Below are 19354 nucleotides of genomic sequence, written 5' to 3'. Positions count from 1 at the left end.
GTCTAGGTTGGTGTCTGTCTTGTGGTGGCCGTGGCTGCGGCTAGAGCTCCCAGACGCAGTGACTGTTCAGGCCTCCCCTCAAGGCTCCGCCCCCGCCCCCCACCTTCTCCCGCCGCCACGGCTCCTCCCTCCCCCCTCCCTCCCTCACAGGGGGCCGGAGAGCAGCCGCTCCCTCTCCCGCCGCCGCCGCTGCCGCTGCTACTGCTGCCGCCGCCGCCATGGACGATTCCGGCATCATCCGGCGCCGGAGGCTTCAGGTACACTGGCCCAGCATCACCACAGCACTGGCTCTGCATTCCCCGGCCCCGATCCAATCCTTCATTCCCTGATCTCCAGCCTCGTAGTCCTCTTCATTTCTCCCACATCCTGGCCCCGCATTCCCCGAGATCCACTCTAGGCTGTTCGTTTCCCAGCCCCGATCCGGGCCCCTGCCTGGGCTAGCTAGGTCCGCTGGGGCTGCAGGTCTGAGAGTGCGGAGCAAGCTATGGGTAGGTAGGGGAAGCAAGAATGAAGAGCTGAGAATGGGACTGGGGTCTACGCTCCTGAAACAGGGGCACTAGAACAGAGGATGTGGGATTCGGCTCGGTTTGGGGTAAGGGGGTAGTGAGGGGCTGTGGTTGGGGATCAAGATGCTTCTCGATTCCTTGGGAAAATGGTCGGGTCAGGAATACAGAGCAGAATCTGGAGTTGGGGCAGTCTTCTAGTCATTAAGCTAATGGCCAAGCCATAGCGCAGCCCCCTGCGACCCCGGCAAATAGCTCGGCCACAGCTACAGACTCACATTCTCCACATCTCCGGCTCCCTGTTTCCCTGCTTCAGCTCTAGCTCGAGCCCCTCCCAGGCTTGGGTCCACCAAGGCTTCGGCACAAGGGCTGGGACTCGAGGTACACATCTGGGGCTGGGGCTACCGCCAGTTATTAGAGCAAGACCCGCCCAAAACACTGCCCTGCGTCCTGCCGCGCTAGGAACCGCGGGGAGGTCCGCGGAGCCGCCTCCGCCTCTCTGGACAGGGTTCTGCCCTGCTATCAGTCCGGGAAACTGAGGGCCCAGATAAAGGTGGAACAGAAGGTGGACCAGGGCCTGGATTGGGGTCACACGCTGGGGTACTGGATCCTGCAGAGGCATTGGGGCAAGGATAGCGGTTCCCTGAATCCCAAAGGTAACTGGACAGATTTGGGGTCTTCTTGAAGGAGGGGTCCAGGATATTTCCTGGGGGTACAGAGCTAGCTCTCTGACTCCACTGTGTTAAGTGGAAGGAGAATGGAAAGTTATGGCCCTAGGGAACCCCTCCCCCTTTCTTCCCTGAGGCCCCCGGGGCCACCCTAGCCGCGCCTCTGCCTCTACGGCCGTAAACATGTTTGTGCTTTGGCTCTGGCTAAGCTGAAGGATCATCGACCCATTCCAGATCCGGGTCTGGGGAGCCATAACTAACCATTAGCTCCCCCTCCCACTCCCCACACCAGGAGGGGACAGGAGACCCCGCGCAGCATTCATCCCCACTCCTTCCCCCCTACCCCCCAGGCCAGGCCAGCTGGCCGGTGGGCGGCAGCGAATTTTAGCTCCTCACAGTAGCGAGTCTCGAGGTCGAGCTGCGCACGCGCGCGGGGAGGGGAGGGTGTAACTGCCCATTAAGAACAGGGAAACTGAGGCCCAGAAAGAAGAAATTGAATAGACTGGAGTCAGGATACTATCAGGTGTCTTTGGCCCCTGGCTTCGTGGTTCAGTAGTGGAATGGGTGGGCAAGGATGAGCTGGAAGATTCTTACTCAGTTTTCCCTCAGAAGAATGAGGGTCGCCTGACTTTTTAAGAATTAAGGCGAAACGATGCTTTTGTATGCTTATTTTGGCATTGATTCTCAGAAATCCGGTAAAGGAGGCAAACCGCGTGCACCCCTTGTCAATCACCTCCCTCTAGCCCTGGAAAGGATATTTGGGTCCACCATTCGAAAGACATTTGAGTTTGAGGGGCAGGACAGGCTTCTGCAGCATAACCCCCCTATCCTCTTTTCTCTCTCCTTTCACCATTTCTCCACTCAGTCACCTTCTAGCAGAAAGAAGAGATACTATATAGGAAAGACTCTAGTTAGGGAGGACCAAGGTGAGGGGCATGTGGACCGATTAGATCTAGGATGAACAGAGCAAGTAGTGTAGCAGAAGAGAGTTCGGTCAGACAGCAATAAGAACACAGGGTGGTGAAGGAGGCAGCTTCAGGTAAGAAGGAAGACATTAGAGGTTATATTGGGATGGGAGTGGGGGATCCTGTCTATGGAAGCAGAAAAAGTAGTACCACCTCTGAAGAGCTGGAGGGTCAGCCACTGGGGAAAGGCAGGGTACATAATTAAAGTTAGTCGAGATTGAGGGAAAGGGTGAGGAAGAGGGTTCCTGGAAGGGGAGGTGGCTGCGGCAGAGACAGTCGGCCTGGAGAGATGCCTAGGTTTGGTATGGACTGACACGCACTCCCCCACCAGGTTAGATGGAAGTTCGAGACTCACTTCTGCTATGTCCAGGTTGAGGTCAGATGGAGAAGGGGTGGGGCTTGGAGGGGTGTGGTCCCATGACCCTCTCCCATTGGCTCAGTGCCACGAGGGCTTCCTCTATTCTGGTCCCGCCCCGAGTCTGAGATGGGCGGGGGAGGGAGGGAGACGGCAGAAATAGGCGGAGCCAGAGGCTGGAGACTTGGGCGTGGAATGAATTGGATGCTGAAAGCCCTAGTGGGGCTGGGACTGGACTCCGACTTGAGGCTGAGGATGTGTGTGTGAGGGGAGAAGGGGGTAATTATGGAGGACTGAATATCGTTCGCAGGAATCGTTTTATTGGGGACTGAAGTCAAAAGGAGCCTGAGGGTGTCGGGAAGTAGAAACAGTGGAAAGTTGAGGGGGTGGAGAAACCAGGCTCACCTCAGTCTGATTCCCTATAGTTGCCCCAAGGAGTGTATTTTCACACGGAAGAGTCTAGACGTCTCAGCTTTCGGAAGAGCTTTCATCCGCACGCCCACTTGAGTTCTCTCCGTCCTCAGCAATTGTGATAGTATGATTCTTTCCGTCCCCTCCTCCTCCTTCCATCCCCCCTACCCCGTTAGCAGCTGGACTGTACATACCCTGGTCAAAAGGTGGAACCCTGCTTCTGAAGGGTGATGGTACGGGCCATGAGGTAGCGTCAGTTGGACACTGAGAATCTGATCATTAACAAAAGGGAAACCCGGTCTTCGAACATCAAGTGGGGATATTTTTGATCCAGAGCAACAGCTCCCTGATCCTTTGAGGGTGGTGCTGACAACCAGGCCCCTCGGATTCGATCATTGATCCCCGCAGTTTGAAGATACTCGTGGCGTTAGAAATAATATCAGTAATACCCCGAAGCCAAAGGTCCTGGGGTTCCAAAAAGAACCCCTAGAATTAACTCCACCAGCCCTACCCTCACCATCCCAGACGCAACACTCCCAGGGACTCTGTTCCGGGCCAGAATTTTGCTTAGGCCATTGCGGACGCCGGGCTGGTCCAGATTAACCTGGCCACGGCTCATTCACTCAAGGCTGATAAAGGCGCCATGAAAACCTGGCCTGGATTTAGGGGCCTCCCGGGCAGAAGAGGGCTCTGTGACAGCAAGAAGGAGGCGGCAAACTGATGTGTTCTTAATGAACAAATCCTACTTCTCTGACCTGCCCTTTGGTCCCCTAAATTTCTCCTTCTCTTCCTCATTTTCCTTCAAAGCAGGTCTTTGCTTCCCTAGCTAGTGGCAAAGAGTAGAGTCTGAGATATTCCTTGGTAGCTCTCTGGTTTCTAGGTGTCAGATTAGAGATGATTGGGGCCTTCAAGCAGTCTAGTGAGAGCAGAATTTGAAGTCCCCTATTCCTAGGTCTTCAGCTATGTGATATTGGGAAAGCCATTCCTCCTCTTTAAGCCTCAGTTTGCTCTTGTGTAAAATTAGGGTGTAACTGTATTAATTCAAATTCCCTTTCAACACTGACACCTATTTTCTAGAAACTTTTCCTTATATACCTCAGACATCCTCCATATATAAACCTTTTCCTTTGGCCTTGACCTGGCCCAGAAAAACTGTGGAAGGTTGAGACTTCCCTGACCCAGGATTTATCAGTCTGACCTTTAGCCTTCTCTTCATGTACAAAATCCTCCCCCTTCCAGAGAATAGTTTCCCTTAGTCACCCCTTTCATCACTAGCTCTCCTGACAGCAGGGGAGTCTAGCTGGCCTCAGGGCTGACCCTGACAGAGGCCAAAGATGGAATACCTTTTCTTCTGTAATTAAATCACTTTAAAAAATGCTAGTTTCAGTTCTAGCCTACTAGCAAGGACTCTAGGGCATGTTTGCCCAAAGAAAATTTCAAAGCTAGCAACGTTTTCCTTTTGAACTATTAAATATATTCCATAGAAGTGCCTCAATTACTTCTATCTTGCTTTAGTTTTCCCCACTTACATTTTTTCAGAATTTCCAAGACCCCAGGCAATTTGGACCAGCATTAATAGGCTGCCTTAATAGAGGTAACAGGGATGGTGTAATGTGAAAAGGACCAGGAATCAAGTGATCTGGATTCAAGTCTTAGTTTTGATGCTTCCTAATCATGTGACTGTGGGCAAGTCACTGCCCTTCTGTGACTCAGTTTCCTCATCTGTAAAATAGGAAATTCATCTTTGTCTTCCTTACCTCCCGAGGTTGTGGTGAGGAAAGTACTTTGTAAATGTTAAGCTGCAGCAGATGGCAAACATGGCTTTGGAGAAAGAGTGCTGTATTTGGCCTCAGGGGACTTGGTTTCAAGCTCTGATTGACATTTTCTAGATTTGTGACTTTGCACATCAGTTCTCTCTGTACTTTAAATTCTTCATCATTAAAAAACTTGAGTTAAAATTTCCAGGTCAAAAAAAGAGACACCCAGGAATTTTCACCTTTACTGAACCTATTCAGTTACTTTTCCCTTATCCTGTAATTGGCTAATTTTTGTTTTGTCTTGTTAGATACCAATCTATAGTTTCTTGTGGACTTGTTTAATGACTCATTGGTCTTCTTTCAGGGCAAGGTCACTTTGAATTTGGAAAGCATTAGGGACCTCCACCATAGGGTGTGGAATGACTCATTTCCTCCTGGTCTTTGGCCTGATCCACCCCAAGCTACCCTCTGGGTCTTTCTCTACTTTTAGTTGGGTCCTAGCCCAAATGAACCGTGTTTACATTTCCTGACTTCCCAAAAGACAAAGGGAAAAGATTGGTCCTAGTCTGTGTGGGATAAGAAAGGAGGAAATATTTGAGGGCCATTTGGTGGAGACACTGGATTTCTGCTCTTAGAATCCTGCCAGGGCAGCATGTGGATTAGTCAGTGTCTCTGATACGCTCAGGATCAAAGCAGATATAGGAGCCTGGGAGAGGGAGAGAATAATGGGGGTGAGTATACAAGTGTCCCTGCTGATCTTTCAGACTCATTTGCCCTCACTTCCCCCATGTTTGCCTTTCAGAAGGACCTGCCTCTGCCCAGAAAGAGTAGCAGGTGAGTGACTGGAGGTTCCCAGGGGTCGGGGCGGGGCTGGGAGATGAAACTAGAGCCTGAGGGAGTCAGCTTGGGGGCACTGGGGTCTGGAGGCACTTTAATCTGTGGGGTTCCAGGATCCGGGGCTTGGGAGCTCCCTGAAGCCAGAGGTGCTTTCTGAGGGTTTAACGCCTGGAAGCCATGGGTCTTGGGAATGCCAGGAAGGACCCAGGCCTCTGACCTGGAAGGGGTCTCTTTGGAACTTTGGGACCTAGGCCTGTGTGTCCTGCGGGTGGAGGCCTAACCTATGCTTCCTGGGGGTCCTCCCTCACGGGAAAGGCTGGAGGCGTGTACACAGACAGACACAGACACTCGGGGCCACGTGCCGCCTGTTCAGGCGGGGCCTCCCCCTCCCCCTCCTTCCCTCCCTCCCTCCCTCCGCTCACTCTGGCCCCCGCCTCCCCCGTGCTCCCTCCCTTCCTCTGTCCCTCGCTGGCTCTTTTGCTCGCCGCTCTCGGCTCTCCCCGGGCTGGGCTGGGCTGGATGCGGCTGCGGCTGCGGCGCTGAGCTCCCCGTCCCTGCCCTGGCCCCGGCCCCGCGCACCTGCCGCCGCCATGTCTCCACCGCCGCCGCCGCCGCCGCCGCCGCCCCTGGACCATGTCTGACTCGCTCTGGACCGTGCTCTCCAATTTCTCCATGCCCTATTTCCTTGACAGCAGCATGTTCCGCCGCACCAAGAGGTAATAGCCCCGCGGCCCTGACCACTCAACCCACCTCCAACACTTCCCTCACTCCCACTGGACTGTCATCATTACCCCCAGAATTCAGGCCCTATGTGATCCCCCCAAACCCCAGGACCCCTTATTGCCCATCCTCCCCCATTTTCTCTGCCCATGGAATCTCCCCCAGATTCTGAGATCCTCCCCAACCCGTGAGACTTTTCCCAACTTGAGACCCTTCCACTTCCCAATCCTAGACTGAGACCCTGGACCCAGCCCCCTGCTCTTGCCCAAAAGTGGGGGGGGGAGGTGGTGAGAGAGTTGGCCTGGCCCTGCTCTGAGGCGCCTCCATAGTGCTGCTGCAAGGGCGGGGTCCAGGCCAGGGATGCTGCTGCTGCAGAGGCAGCCCAGCTGCGCCAGATGTGTGTGTGTAGAGCAGCAGGTCTGCTCTCTCAGCCGCCCTGGGAGCTGGAGGGGAGGGGGATCTGGGTAAGAGGAGAGGCCGCTAATGCCTGTACATCTTTGGAGGGACATTGTGGTGGTGGTGGGAAAGCCGAGCTTGGGGCCAGCGTAGCGTCTTTGTCTGTGGGCACAGCCGGGTTCTGCCTCTGCCACTGGGGTTTGGGGAATTTGGGCGGGGATGGAGTGGGGAGTGAAGCGGAGAAGTGGAGTCGGGATGTGGGGGCGCCACTCCATGTGAACAATAGCTAAGGCCACCAGGCCTAACTCCCTCCCCCCCATTCCCAATTGCATGATCTAATGAGATACTTCACTGCAACGGCTGCAGCGACAACACTCGGCAATCAGGTTGTGGGGGTGGCGAGGGAAGCAGGGCTAAAGACATTGCCCTCCTCTGAGCCCCAGTCTAATCCATTCTCCCTTCTACTGGGGGTCAGAGAGAACTGGACTCCTCGCTCCTCCACACACAAATACATAGTTATCCAGACACACAGGCAGATAAAGGGGGTCAAAGAGAAGTCACCCAGGCACAGAAATTCACATAGAGCCACAGAGAGAGTAGCAGTATTACGGAGACCCCCCCCCCCAATGCAGCAGCAGAGTTATACACATACACACATACACACACACAGCCCTGTCATGAGGCAATGAAATACAATGAAACAGAATCTTACCAGATTCAGCCACTGCAACAGAGATAAAGTGAAATACAGAGACTCGACAGAGACAGAGACACTAATGAAAAACACAAGGAGATACAGAAGCAGAGACAGATACATTTTCAATAATATAGTGTCACTGTGGCAGATGTATGGCCACAAACGATCTATTCTCCCTTTCCTCTCTCTCTCTCTTTCTCTCTCTCTCTCTCTCTCCGTCTCTCTCACACACACACACTCACTCTCCGCACCACAGTGCCCTAGGGGGCCTTTGCTTAGGGGTAGGATGGAGACGTGGATCCTTGACAAGCTTCAGGGTGCTCCTAGCACCTGGTCCCCAGTCCCCAGAGTAGAATCCAGAGAATTATAGGCCCCCAAACTCATCTGGTTTTGCACCCCCTCCTCCCGAGGGGGTAGGCATGGAAGACCGAAGAGTTGAGGGCCGGCTCTGTTCGACTGTGCTCGGCACTGCCCGCCTCCCCTCCCTTTTCTTCCCCTCCCTGCAGCTGCCGTACCAGTAATAGGAAAAGCCTCATCTTGACCAGCACGTCACCTACTCTACCGAGGCCCCACTCTCCGCTTCCTGGACACATAGGTGAGTTTTAAGGGGACGATGGTGGAAAGCCAAGCCAGGCTAGCGGAGGGTGAGAGGGTGTCGGGGGACTATTGGGAGGAGACTTGGGTTGTGCCGGCTAGAGGCGGGGCCACATAGGAAAGGGGTGGGGCCACATAGAGCAGAGGTTGGGCTAATTAGGAGAGGTGGGGGTCAGGTTGGAGACTGGAGAGGTGAGGTTCGCTGGGAGCCGGGCTGGGCCAAGTTGAGGTTAATTAGACTCTAGTGAGGATAGATTAGAATTTTGAATCTAGAGCTGCTTTCCGAGGCCGTCAGAACTGCTGCTCCAGATCGGGTGTTTAGGGACTGAACCAGAGGGCTGAACAGACCAAAGAGAATCGAGGGTAGAATGAGGGCTAAATGGAGGCGGGGCCAAAGTGGAGGGGGCTGGATCCAGGTGGGGACACGTTGGCCAGGGTCCAGGCAAAATCGTAGAAAGGGTTTGATGGCCGAGGGGACTAAAAGGGAAGGGTGCTCTGGAGGGCACGGCAGCTCTGGCCTAAGCCGCCACTCCCCCCGCTTCAGGCAGCAGCCCCTTGGACAGCCCCCGCAACTTCTCACCCAATACTCCTGCCCATTTCTCGTTCGCCTCCTCCCGAAGGTGAGTGTCCTCCCCTATTCCCGCGCTGCGCGTCCCCCTCCCCATTTCCCAGCTCTTGGGAGAACTGATCCCGCTATGTGCTGCCCAACTAGCTGCCCCCGTGCCCATGACTGTGGTAGGATCGGACAGGAAGGGAGAAGAGCTCTGGCAATAAGTTACTATGAACCTAGCTGGCCGGCCACGCGCCCAATTCCCGGGGACCCGGCTCGCAAAGGCTGCGAGTTGTTGGTTTGGGGGCGGGGCGGAGCTGTTTCTAGTTCGGCGCGCGCTCCCGAAAGGCACTTACAGTGTTGCTATGACAACCCCGGGTGGTGATACTGGGTGCGCTAGCTTTGACTGTCCAACTGGCAAGCTGCCGTCGACCCCCTCAACCCCCGCCCCCGCGCGCGCCCCCGCTTCCCCCGCCCCCCGCGCGCGAGAAAGAAGGTTCAGGAGGCTTTGGGGGAGGGGCGGCCGTTAGCCCGGGGTGAGGCTGAGGGGAGGAGGGGCTGGGGCTGTGTGTGTGTGCGAGTGAGAGTGTATGAGGGGGGATGGGGACTTGTGTGTGTGAGAGACTGGGATGGATTAGGATTGTGTCTTGAGGGGAAGCATGAGGTTATAGTATGAGAGAGGAAAGGTGAGGGTTTGGGAGAAGAGACTGGGGGGCACTGTAGAGGGAGGGGGCATATAGAGGGGATCTGGGGATGTGTGAGGGGGGTCATGGTGTATGTGAGAAGCAGAGTGGGGTGAGAGGTAGATCGATATATTTATATATATATATATATATTTATCTAGAGAGAGAGACAGAGACAGAGAGAAAGAGTCAGAGAGAAAGAGTCAGAGAGAGAGACAGAAAGAGGGAAAGAGAGAGAGACAGAGGGGGAGAGAGGAAATGGAAATATGTGAAGGAGGATGAGATGTATAAAGGGGACATGGGGGGCTACATGAGAGAAAAGAAGTGGGGTTTGTGTGAGAGAGATGGGGTGAGGGTGAGGGGAAGAGGAGGAGAAGAGGGTGTGAGGAGAGTTGGGATCATGTCATACTTTGAAATGAGGAAGAAGGCCCCTGAATGCCTGGGCCGTGGGAGTGGTGGGGGATAAGCTGAGTATGTGTGGAAGGAGAGCATATGCTTGTGAGACAGAGGGAGGTTGAGGGCCGTGTGTGACTTGTGTGGGAGGGGCAGGCAGAAGCTTTGTGAATGAATGTACATTGAGGGATCAGGGTCTGCATGCATGAAAAGGTTGGGAGTACACATGGAGGCCCATGATTCTGAAGCTGTGCAGAGTGATGGGGACATGGAGGAATATTGTGTGTGAGAAAGAGGGAGGACAAGTGAGTGTGTAAGAGAAGGATGGGGACAGGTTTAAACTTATATGGAAGGAGGATGAATGTGTGCAAGGGGAGGAGAGAAGATGTGAAATTTAAAGAGAGGCAAAGGATAGATATGTATCCTTTGTGCATGAGAGAGGGATTGGGGAAAAACTTGGAGGAGGGAGAGAGGAAGGAAAGAGGAAAGGAAGGAAGGAAGGAATAAGTATTAAGTACCTACTGTGTGCCAGTGCCTGCTAAACACTTTGTACATACAGTATTTAACATAATTCTGGGAGGTAGGTAATAACATAATTCTGGGAGGAGGTAATTATCCCTCATGTTACAGTTGAGAAAACTGAGTCAAACATTGGTTTAGGGACATAGAACCAGTAAAGTAAGAGGCTGAGTTCAAATTAGAACCCTGGTTTTCCTGACTAGGGATTCAATATTGTATCCATTCCACTAAGAGGTTTATGTATGAGGAGGGATGCATGTGAGAAGGTGGAGGGATAGGGGTATGTTATTGGAAAGTGAAGATGGGTCTTTATGTGTGAGATATGAGACGGGGTCTGTGTTTATGAAAAGGGGTTGGGACATGATCTGTTTATGGGTGTTAGAGGTTTACATGAGCAAAGGAGACTGCAGGGATCTGTGTAGGGGAGAATGGGCATAAGTCTGTATATGAGCAAGAGGGGTGGGGTTCTATGTGTATGGGCAGACAGGGAGATGGCAGTAGGGATGACTTTTAATTAGATTTGCAAGGGGACTGACTCTCACACTTGAATCAGGAAGACCAAAATTCAAATTCTAACTCTGTGTGATCCTTGACATGTCACTTAAGTTTTTTCAGCTTCAGTTTCCTCATCCATAAAATGTTGATGTAAATAATAGCACCTGATTTTTAGAATTGTTGGTATTGAATGAACTAATATAGGTAAAGTGCTTTGCAAACCTTAAAATGTGTTATAAATGTTGGATCACATAGAAGGGCAGTCGTGTGTGAGAGGGGTCCCAGCTCTATGGCTGTAAGAAAAGGCCAAATGAATGGAGGTTATTATAGTAAGAAGGAGAGGATGAGTATGTGTGAAAAGGGAATATCAGGGGTCTATGAGGGAATAAGGATTAGAGCTTTTAGTTATGGGTTTATGTGTGAATGGAAATAGGATGAAAAAGAAAGAATGGGTAGATCTGAGTATCAGGGGATAGGGAGGCCTATGTGTGCATGAGAGATCAGAATGGGCTTTGTGTGTAGAAAGGTTCTGTGGATAAAAGAATGAGTATATGTGAGTGAGAGTGTGTGTGAGAGAGAATGTGTGTGAGTGTGTCTCAGTGTGTTGTGGGCGTTGATTGCATATGTGTGAAAGAGAAAGGTAGGGCATGGTGGGGGTGAGGGTTTTGTGCATGAAAGACAAGGATGGGATCTCTGTGTATGAGAATGAAATGGGATGTGGGTGTTATGAGGGAAGACTGGTGTACATGAAGAGGGCAAATGGGATTGTCTTTTTAAAAAGGGAGATGAGAATGTATACATGAGAGAAAAGGAGAATGCAACTCTGTGTGAGAGAAAGAGTAGGTAAAAGTCCTGTGGGCCACATCTGTGCATGAGGGGGTAGGGATGGAAAGATCTTGGTGTGTGAGGGCAGATGGATGGATGGGTAAATGAGAGGAAGACAGATGGGGGCATTAATGTGAGTTAAGGAGAGTTTGGGGATCTATATGTGTGAGGATAATTGTGCACATGAAAGTGAGGGATAGACAAGGAGAATGGGGTATTGGTGTATGAGAGGAGGATGGATGACTGTCGGAGATAGAAGGTATGTCTGTTTAAACTTAAGGATGGGTGGGTCCGTATTGTATAAGAGTGGAAATGGAAGATATGTGGGTATATGAGAGAGAAGATGTGAGAGATCTTTATGTGAATAAAATGGGGAAGGGAAGATCTTTGTGGAGAAGGAACCAGGTGACTTTTGGACCTAAGGGGAAAATGAGTATTTTTGTGTGCCAAAGAGAGGATAAAGAGTCTGTAGGGTAAGACAAATTATAGGTAGTATGTCTATGGGTGTCACGGAAGGATAATTTGTTCATGAAGGATAAAGAAAATGAGAGATGGGACGGGAGAGGGAGACACATATATTTGTGGGGGGGGTAGAACTGTGTTAAGGGATAGGATATAGGTGCAAGAGTGTGTGTGAGAGAGATCTGGGTGTGTGAGAAAAGGGAATTGGGGAATGGAGGTATGTGAGAAAAGGGTTGGATCAGTGGAATATGTGTTAGAGAAAGTGGATAAGGGACCTGAGTGTGAGAGAAGAGGAGGAAGATAATAGACTCTGAAAAGAGACAAGTTTTTGAAGTAATGGCTTTATGTGTGAGTGTGAGGGAGATGGGATGGAAGTGTGTAAGAGGAAGGGGATAGAGTTGTATGTGTCTGTATAAAGAGGGGAATGGATGTGTCTGAAAGGGAAATGGGAGAATTTAAGAATGAGATTGTGTGAAAGAGGGAAAATGGGTGTATGTGAGAATGGCAAATGTGAAAAGAAGATGGAAGATAAATAGGGGGATCAAGTGTGTGTAAGTAATGTAAGTTATGAGAGATTGTTGTGATTAGCCTGGACATGAGAGGGGGTGCATTGAGAAAAGAGAATGTGTATGGATGAAAGTAAGTTTGTCTGTGTGCGCATGTGTGTTGTGTGTTTGTGTGTGAGAGATAGAGACAGAAACAGGAGAAGGAAAGGAGGGAGAGAGGATAAGTTTGTGTGAGAGGGAATGAATGGAATGGATATGGGTGAAAGAAAGGGGAGATGTGTGGGTGGATGTAAAAGAAGGGGATTTGGGGTAAGAAAGGAGAGGTATGGGTTTATATGTCAAGAGGGTAAGATATGTATCTGACAAAATGGAGATGGATGTGTAAATGATAGGGGAGATGAATGTATATGAAGGAGGAGGGGCTGGGGGTGTGCAGCAGTTGGTGGGGGATGGATTGGTTGTTGAATGTGATAGTACTGGGTATGCATATAGGTGGATCAGGTGGTGTGGGCTGTGTGTAAGAGATGGGGTTGGGGATCTCTGTGAGAATAGGGGTCTATGTGGAAGGTTGTGAGAATGAGAGGGGTGGCTATGTAATACATGTGTGTGTGAGGGAGAAACAGAAAATGGGCTTGCATATGACAAGGTGTGCAAGAGAGGCAGAAAGGGTGATCTGTATGTATATTTGGGTGATTGTGGGGAGAGATCAGTATCTGTAGTGGGGGGGTATAGGTTTATAAATTAAGAGACTAGGGAAGGTTGGGTCCATATTATATAAGATTGGGGATAGTTTGTTTTTAGAGATAGAAGTGTGTGTAATGAGAAGAGGATATAAGGGCCTTTGTGGGATTGGATAGAGCTAGAATGAAGACTTTGTGTGTGAGGAGAGAGGGGAATGGGTATTGTCTGAAAATGAGGATAGTTTTTGAAGGAAATGGTTGAGGAAGGGGGTAGAATGAAGGGTGTGTGTGTAGATAATGCATTTTGGGAATATATATGTATGAAAGTATATGTGGCGGCATATGGATATGAGAGGATGAATGGGGCCTAGATTTGTGGGAAGAATAAACATTGCACACAAACACACACACATACACATACACACACACACACATGGGGGTGGGGGGCAGTAGGTATACATGTATTTGTGTGTAAAGAGGTAGGATGTGTGATATGGAGAGAGAGAAGGATATAAGCTGTAGAAAAAGAAGAGAATGAATTGTTGGAGAGTATAAGAGAGATGAGTGTGAGTTGTAAAAAGGGAGAAAATGGTGTGTGTATATGAGAAGAAAAGCCAGGTATGAGCTAGTATGATTACATGAGAGTGATTGTATGAGGCAGAATAGGTATTTTGTGAAAGGGAAATGTTTATATACATTATAGGGGAAGAGGAGAGGATAGGTGTGTGAGAGGGAGTAAGTGTGGATGTATACAAGGAGAGTCAGGAATAGGGATGAGGTAGAGAGGAATGGGAATGTGTATGTGTTACGAGAAATGCAGGCATGTATGAGTAGGGTAAGATGGGGACGTGTGAGTACTTTTTAAGATGGGAGGTGTATGAATGTGTTTGGGGGGTGAGTATGAATATGAGAGATAGTAATGGGTGGGGATGTGTGTAAGGGTAAGAACTTAAAGGGAGAAAGGGGAATGGGGACATATATGTATGGATTGGGGATAAGAGATGGGAACTTAGATGAATATGTGTAGATAGAGATAGGGGAAAAGGCTGAATGAAGACATGAAAGGATGTGATTGAGGAGAAGGATGTAATGTGTCCATTCATAGAGATGAGACTGTAGGTTTTATGGGGACTGGGGAGTATGAAAAAAAAGAATGAGTATATGTATGTGTAAGAGAAGATATTGAGGTCTAGATGAGAGGGTTATGGGATTGTATGAGATGAATTATGAAGGGGGAGGTGGGCTGTGAGATGCGGGGATTGTGTGTGTGTATGAGAGAGAGACAGAGAGAGACACACAGAGAGAGAGAGAGAGAGAGAGAGAGAGAGAGACAGAGAGAGAGAGAGAGAAAGAGAGAGAGAGACAGAGAGAGAGAGAGACAGAGAGAGACAGAGAGAGAGAGAGAGAGAGAAAGAGAGAGAGACAGAGACAGAGACAGACAGAGACAGAGAGAGAAGAAAAGGCATGAGTATATTGAAGATAGAGGATGAATTTGAGCAAGTTTGTGTGTGTGTGTGTGTGTGTGTGTGTGTGTGTGTGTGTTTGTGATGGAAAGAGTAGATGGATATGTGAAGGAGGAGGATGTGAAGGTACATATATGGGTATGTTCTCTGAACAAGGAAAGATAAGAGACGTGAAAAAGGAATAGGTGCTTGAATATATATGTATGAGAAAGATGGCAGTCTTCATGTGATAAAAGGTGGGATGGGTGGGATCTATGGGGAGGGGAAGAGAATGGGAGTCTTATATAAGAAGGAGCATAGGATGGGGTAGAACTATTTTAGAAGAGATACAGATCACAACATGAGGGAAGATTAAGGTGGTCTATATGTGTATGAAAATAATAATGTGTGTAAGGAGTGGGACTGGGGATTTGTGGGAGGGGTATATGATGTTCTGTGGAGAGAGTGGAAGAGGTAATCTTTGGGGAATACATAAGAAAAATGAAAGTATGTGGTGGGGAGGAAAGGGGAAAAGAGAGGGAAAGGGAGGAAGGGGATTGAAAGGAAGAGATAGGATATAGGTATGAGGGAAAAGGTATTGGACAGAGCTGGAATGAGATTATGATGAGCAGATAGTAATGTTTAAGATAGGATACATGTGAGAGAGGAAAAGAGTTTGAGAGATGTTTATGGGGGGGTATAGGTGTAGGGAAGAGATGCAGGTATATTTGTGTGATGTGTAAGAGAATGGATACATTCTCCTAGGGAGGAGAGGAGTATCGATGCATTGTGCAGGAAAAAAAGGGCATAGATATTGTGGGGGAGAAGGGTGAATGGAGGCATAGGGTTATGATTATATATGAGAGGCATCTGTGTGTGAGAATAGAGATGGATATTTTGTATGTGAATGTCAGAGAATGGGGCAAGGCAGGGAGTGCAATGAAGATAGAAGGATGGGTGTAAAAAATGAGAGAAAAGCTGGATGTGTATATGTAAAAGAGAAGTGAGCTAGATGTGTGTGAACCAAGAAAGTGACATAAGTAGGAAGTTGGAAGATTAAGATATGTATGAGGAAGAAGGGGATATGGGTAGTGTTTGTGTGTATGTGAGAGAGAAAGATGTGGGAGAAGTATGGGTAATATAGAGGGAGATATGGGATTTGTGTGTGAGAAGAGAGAAGGAGAATGGATATTTGAAATCGAGAAAGCATCTGTATGAGGGAGAGTAGGTATTATGGGAGGGAGAGAGGATATCGTTGTAGAAGTAGAGGGCAATGGGGTTGTGGATCTTTGTAGAAGAAGGGAGTATGGGAGATACAGGTATCTGTAAGAAAGAAAGGGAAATAGTTATGTGGGCAAGAGGAGATGGGTGGGTGGTGGAGAAAGAGGGAGAGGGAGAGGTGTGAAGGAAAGGAGGATATGTATTGTGTGAGGGGACAAGAAAGAGGGTGGCTATTAGGAGGAGGATGACAGAGGTAGGAATGCTGAAGGTTTGAAAGGGGTGGAAATAGATATGGGGATATGAATACCATAGGAAAGAAAAGAGGTAAAAGGAGGGATGCAAGGAAGGAGACTGGCTATGAGGAACTTCAGTGTGGGGAAGGAGGAACAGTTGTTTCTATTGTTTTGGGTTAGGCAATCCCCAGAAGTGAAGGGAATATAGGGGGTCTGTGTGTGTGAAAGAGGAGAGTCTCTATATGAGCAGAGAAGGGGGGGTCTGTATATGTAAGAGGTGTAGGAAGGAATGTTCCTATAAGGAGTATGAGAATATATTCATGTAAATGTGTGAGGCCTGGGACAAGTGAGTATGAGAAGAGGCTTTGAATATGTGTGACTATATCAGTATTGGGGAATGTGACCATGTCTTAATGTGTGTGAATGTCTTTAAGAAGGGTTGTGGAGTGTGTATGACAAGTGGTGAGGATGTAGATGAGTGTGTATCTGAGAGGGAAATGGTGATATTTATGAATGTAAGTGTGAGAGGGAATAGAATGGAGAATGAAGGCATGGAGGGATGGTACATATGAGAATGTATGAGCAACTGCTCATACATGTCAGGGAGAAGAGGTGAATGTGAAAGGTTGTCTAAAAGAGAGGGAAAGATTAGGGTTTTTGTGTGTGTGTGTGTGTGTGTGTGTGTGAGAGAGAGAGAGAGAGAGAGACAGAGAGACAGAGAGACAGAGAGAGAGACAGAGAAAGAGACAGAGAGACAGAGAGACAGAGAGAGAGACAGAGAAAGAGACAGAGAGACAGAGAGACAGAGAGAGACAGAGACAGAGAGACAGAGGAGACAGAGAGAGAGAGAGAGACAGAGAGAGAGAGAGAGAGAGAGAGAGAGAGAGAGAGAGAGAGAGAGAGAGAGAGAGAGAGAGAGAGAATGAAGATGGATATATAAGTAACAGATTTGGGGACTAGGTGAGGAAGGTGGAGTGAGTGTGTTTGGGAAAGATCTTTTGTCTTATGTGAATGTGAATGTATGTGTGGTATGAGAAATGCAGAGGTATAAGGAGCAGTGTGTGAATGAATGTGTATAGGGAAGCAGAGGGGATGGCTTGAGGTAGGAATGTGTAAGTCCTTTGAGAAAGGGAAAATAAAATGTGTGTATGAGTTATGGGGTCAGAAGATGAGGGGTGTGTGTGTGTGTGTGTGTGTGTGTGTGTGTGTGTGTATGGGAGAGATAGGATCTATCATTCAAATCAAGTCAGCAAGCATTTATTAAGTGCCTACTGTATGCCAGGCACTATGCTAGGTGCTGGGGATACAAAAACAAGTCTGAAAAGCCCCTGCCTTTGAGGAGTTTACATTCTACTGGGGGGAAACAACATGTACACAGATAAGTAAATACAAATGTCTATATACGTAAATATCAAAGAACTCGTAATTGAGGGGGAAGCATTAATTGGCATCTCTAGGAAACAGGGAAGGACTCAGGATATTGTGCAGGGGGTATGCTAAGAAGGAAAGCCTGGGCCAATGCATGAAGATGGGAGATGGAACATCAGATATTTTTCCCCCCTAAGGCTGGGGTTAAGTGACTTGCCCAGGGTCACACAGCTAGGAAGTGTTAAATATCTGAGATCAGATTTGAACTCGGGTCCTCCTGAATTCAGGGCTGGTGCTCTATCCACTGTGTCACCTAGCTGCCCCATTGGAACATCAGATTTAAAAAATAGCATGTGACAATATGGCTGGAATGGAAGATGTGTGAGGTAAATGGTCTGGAAAAATAGATTGTAAAAGGCTGTAGGTGCTAGACAGAATATCTAGTCAGAGAGGTAGGGTATCACTGAAGTTTTCTTCAGCCAAGGAATGATCCAGTCACTGTAGGAATAAAAGTTTGGCATCTGTGTAAATGATGGATTAGAGAAGGAGGAGACTGGAGGCAGAGACTACTTAGAAGACTATTCTAACATCTGGACAAGAAGTACAGAGGGCCTGAGCTAGGGTGATAGTGCTGTGATTGGAGAAAAAGGATCCCATTTAAGACATTCTAGATTTGACCAGACATGAGAGTACCTGAATTTAGGGATGAAGAGTGAAGAATTGAGGTTGACTGCGATTTCAAATTTGGGGGGCTAAGTTGATTCCTGTGAGTGAGTGAGTGAGTGAGTGAGTGAGTGAAGGGAGCTTGTGATGTGTATCTTTGAGAGCTTATGAGAATCTGTGTGAACGGGTATGAGAATGAATGACGATGGATAGATGTGTGAAGGGGATGGTGAGATATTATGAGTGAATGCTGAAGAGGAATAGGGACCTGTGTGAGAGCATTAGCGATAAGGGATGAGTGAGAGGATATGAGAGGGGACAAGGTCATGTATGAAGTATGTATGGTTGAGAGGTAAAATGGGGACACTTTTAAGTGGAAATGTTGAAAGTGTGTAAGGATGTATGTGAGAGGGCATAGGGAGAAAGACATGTCAGAGTGGGGGTTCTAAGCATGTTGAGGGTTAGAATATATCTTGCATATAAAGTAAGTGGGGAAAACTGGGTGTGAGGAAGAGATGGGGATGAAATGTGTATGGGGAATGTCACTTGGAGCTCTATGGAGAGGAGAGACAGAGTCAGAGAGACAGACAGACAGACAAGACAGATACAAACAAGCAGAGAGTGGCAGAGAGATGCAGGAAAGACAGGCAGAAAAGATAGACAAAAGCAGAGAGAGTCACAGACAGACATAGGTAAAAAGAGAGAAAGAGGAAAAAAGACAGACAGTAACAGGGGCAGAGAGATGGAGACAGAAAATGAAGAAGAAAAAAAAAAAGACACAGAGGCAGACGAGAGAGTCAGAGTGGGAGAAAAGGAAAGGAGAACTTGCTTTTGTCTCCCTCTGCTTGTTACTCTTCCTATCCTGGTTTTCAGTTTTGACAACCTCCCTCCCTAGTTGTCTTCTTTTCCCAAGTCTTGTTCTTTCTTGCTCCTTTCAGGTCTCTCATTTTCTTTTTTTCAAAAAGTCTATTGTAAGTTTATTTTTTAACACATTGCTTTTATGAATCATGTTGGGAAAGAAAAATCAGAGTAAAAGGGAAAAACCATGGAGAGATAAAAACAGAAAACAAATTAACATCATGTGCTGATTTATATTCAGTCTCCTTAGTTCTTTTTCTGGATGCAGATGGCATTTTCTGTCTAAAGTTTATTGGGATTGCTTTGGATCCCCAAACCACTGAGAACTACTAGGCCTTTCATTGTTGATCATCACACATACTTGCAATTATTGTGTACAATGTGTTCCTGGTTCTGCTTGTTTTGCTTAGCATCAGTTCATGTAAATCTTTTCAGTCCCCTCTAAAATCAGCTTGTTCATCATTTTTTATAGAACAGTAATATTCCATTACCTCCAAGTACCACAACTTGTTCAGCCATTCCCCAATTGATGGGCATCCACTTCTTTTTCAAT

The 19354-nt window shown here is 48.4% G+C and overlaps 1 protein-coding gene across 7 annotated transcripts in view; it reads left to right on the top strand.

Moving 5' to 3' along the window:
• The first annotated feature begins 203 nt into the window (after positions 1-203).
• MAST1 (microtubule associated serine/threonine kinase 1) overlaps positions 204-19354 on the top strand; it is a 33962-nt gene continuing 14811 nt past the window's right edge. For 2 of the 7 annotated variants that reach the window (XM_074311048.1, XM_074311028.1), the window contains exons 1-4: positions 204-257; positions 5462-5493; positions 7816-7904; positions 8448-8523. In XM_074311048.1, coding sequence (XP_074167149.1) covers positions 219-257; positions 5462-5493; positions 7816-7904; positions 8448-8523 — 236 coding nt within the window. In that variant the 5' untranslated portion in view covers positions 204-218. Of the gene's footprint in view, positions 258-5461; positions 5494-5532; positions 6213-7815; positions 7905-8447; positions 8524-9010; positions 9140-19354 lie in introns of those variants that run through there. The other 5 variants (XM_074311020.1, XM_074311013.1, XM_074311004.1 and 2 more) reach the window with 3 other exon arrangements.

The sequence above is a fragment of the Sminthopsis crassicaudata genome, chromosome 1 (assembly GCF_048593235.1).
Source record: "Sminthopsis crassicaudata isolate SCR6 chromosome 1, ASM4859323v1, whole genome shotgun sequence".
NCBI lineage: Eukaryota > Metazoa > Chordata > Mammalia > Dasyuromorphia > Dasyuridae > Sminthopsis > Sminthopsis crassicaudata.
This window is presented reverse-complemented; position numbering and strand designations above follow the sequence as displayed.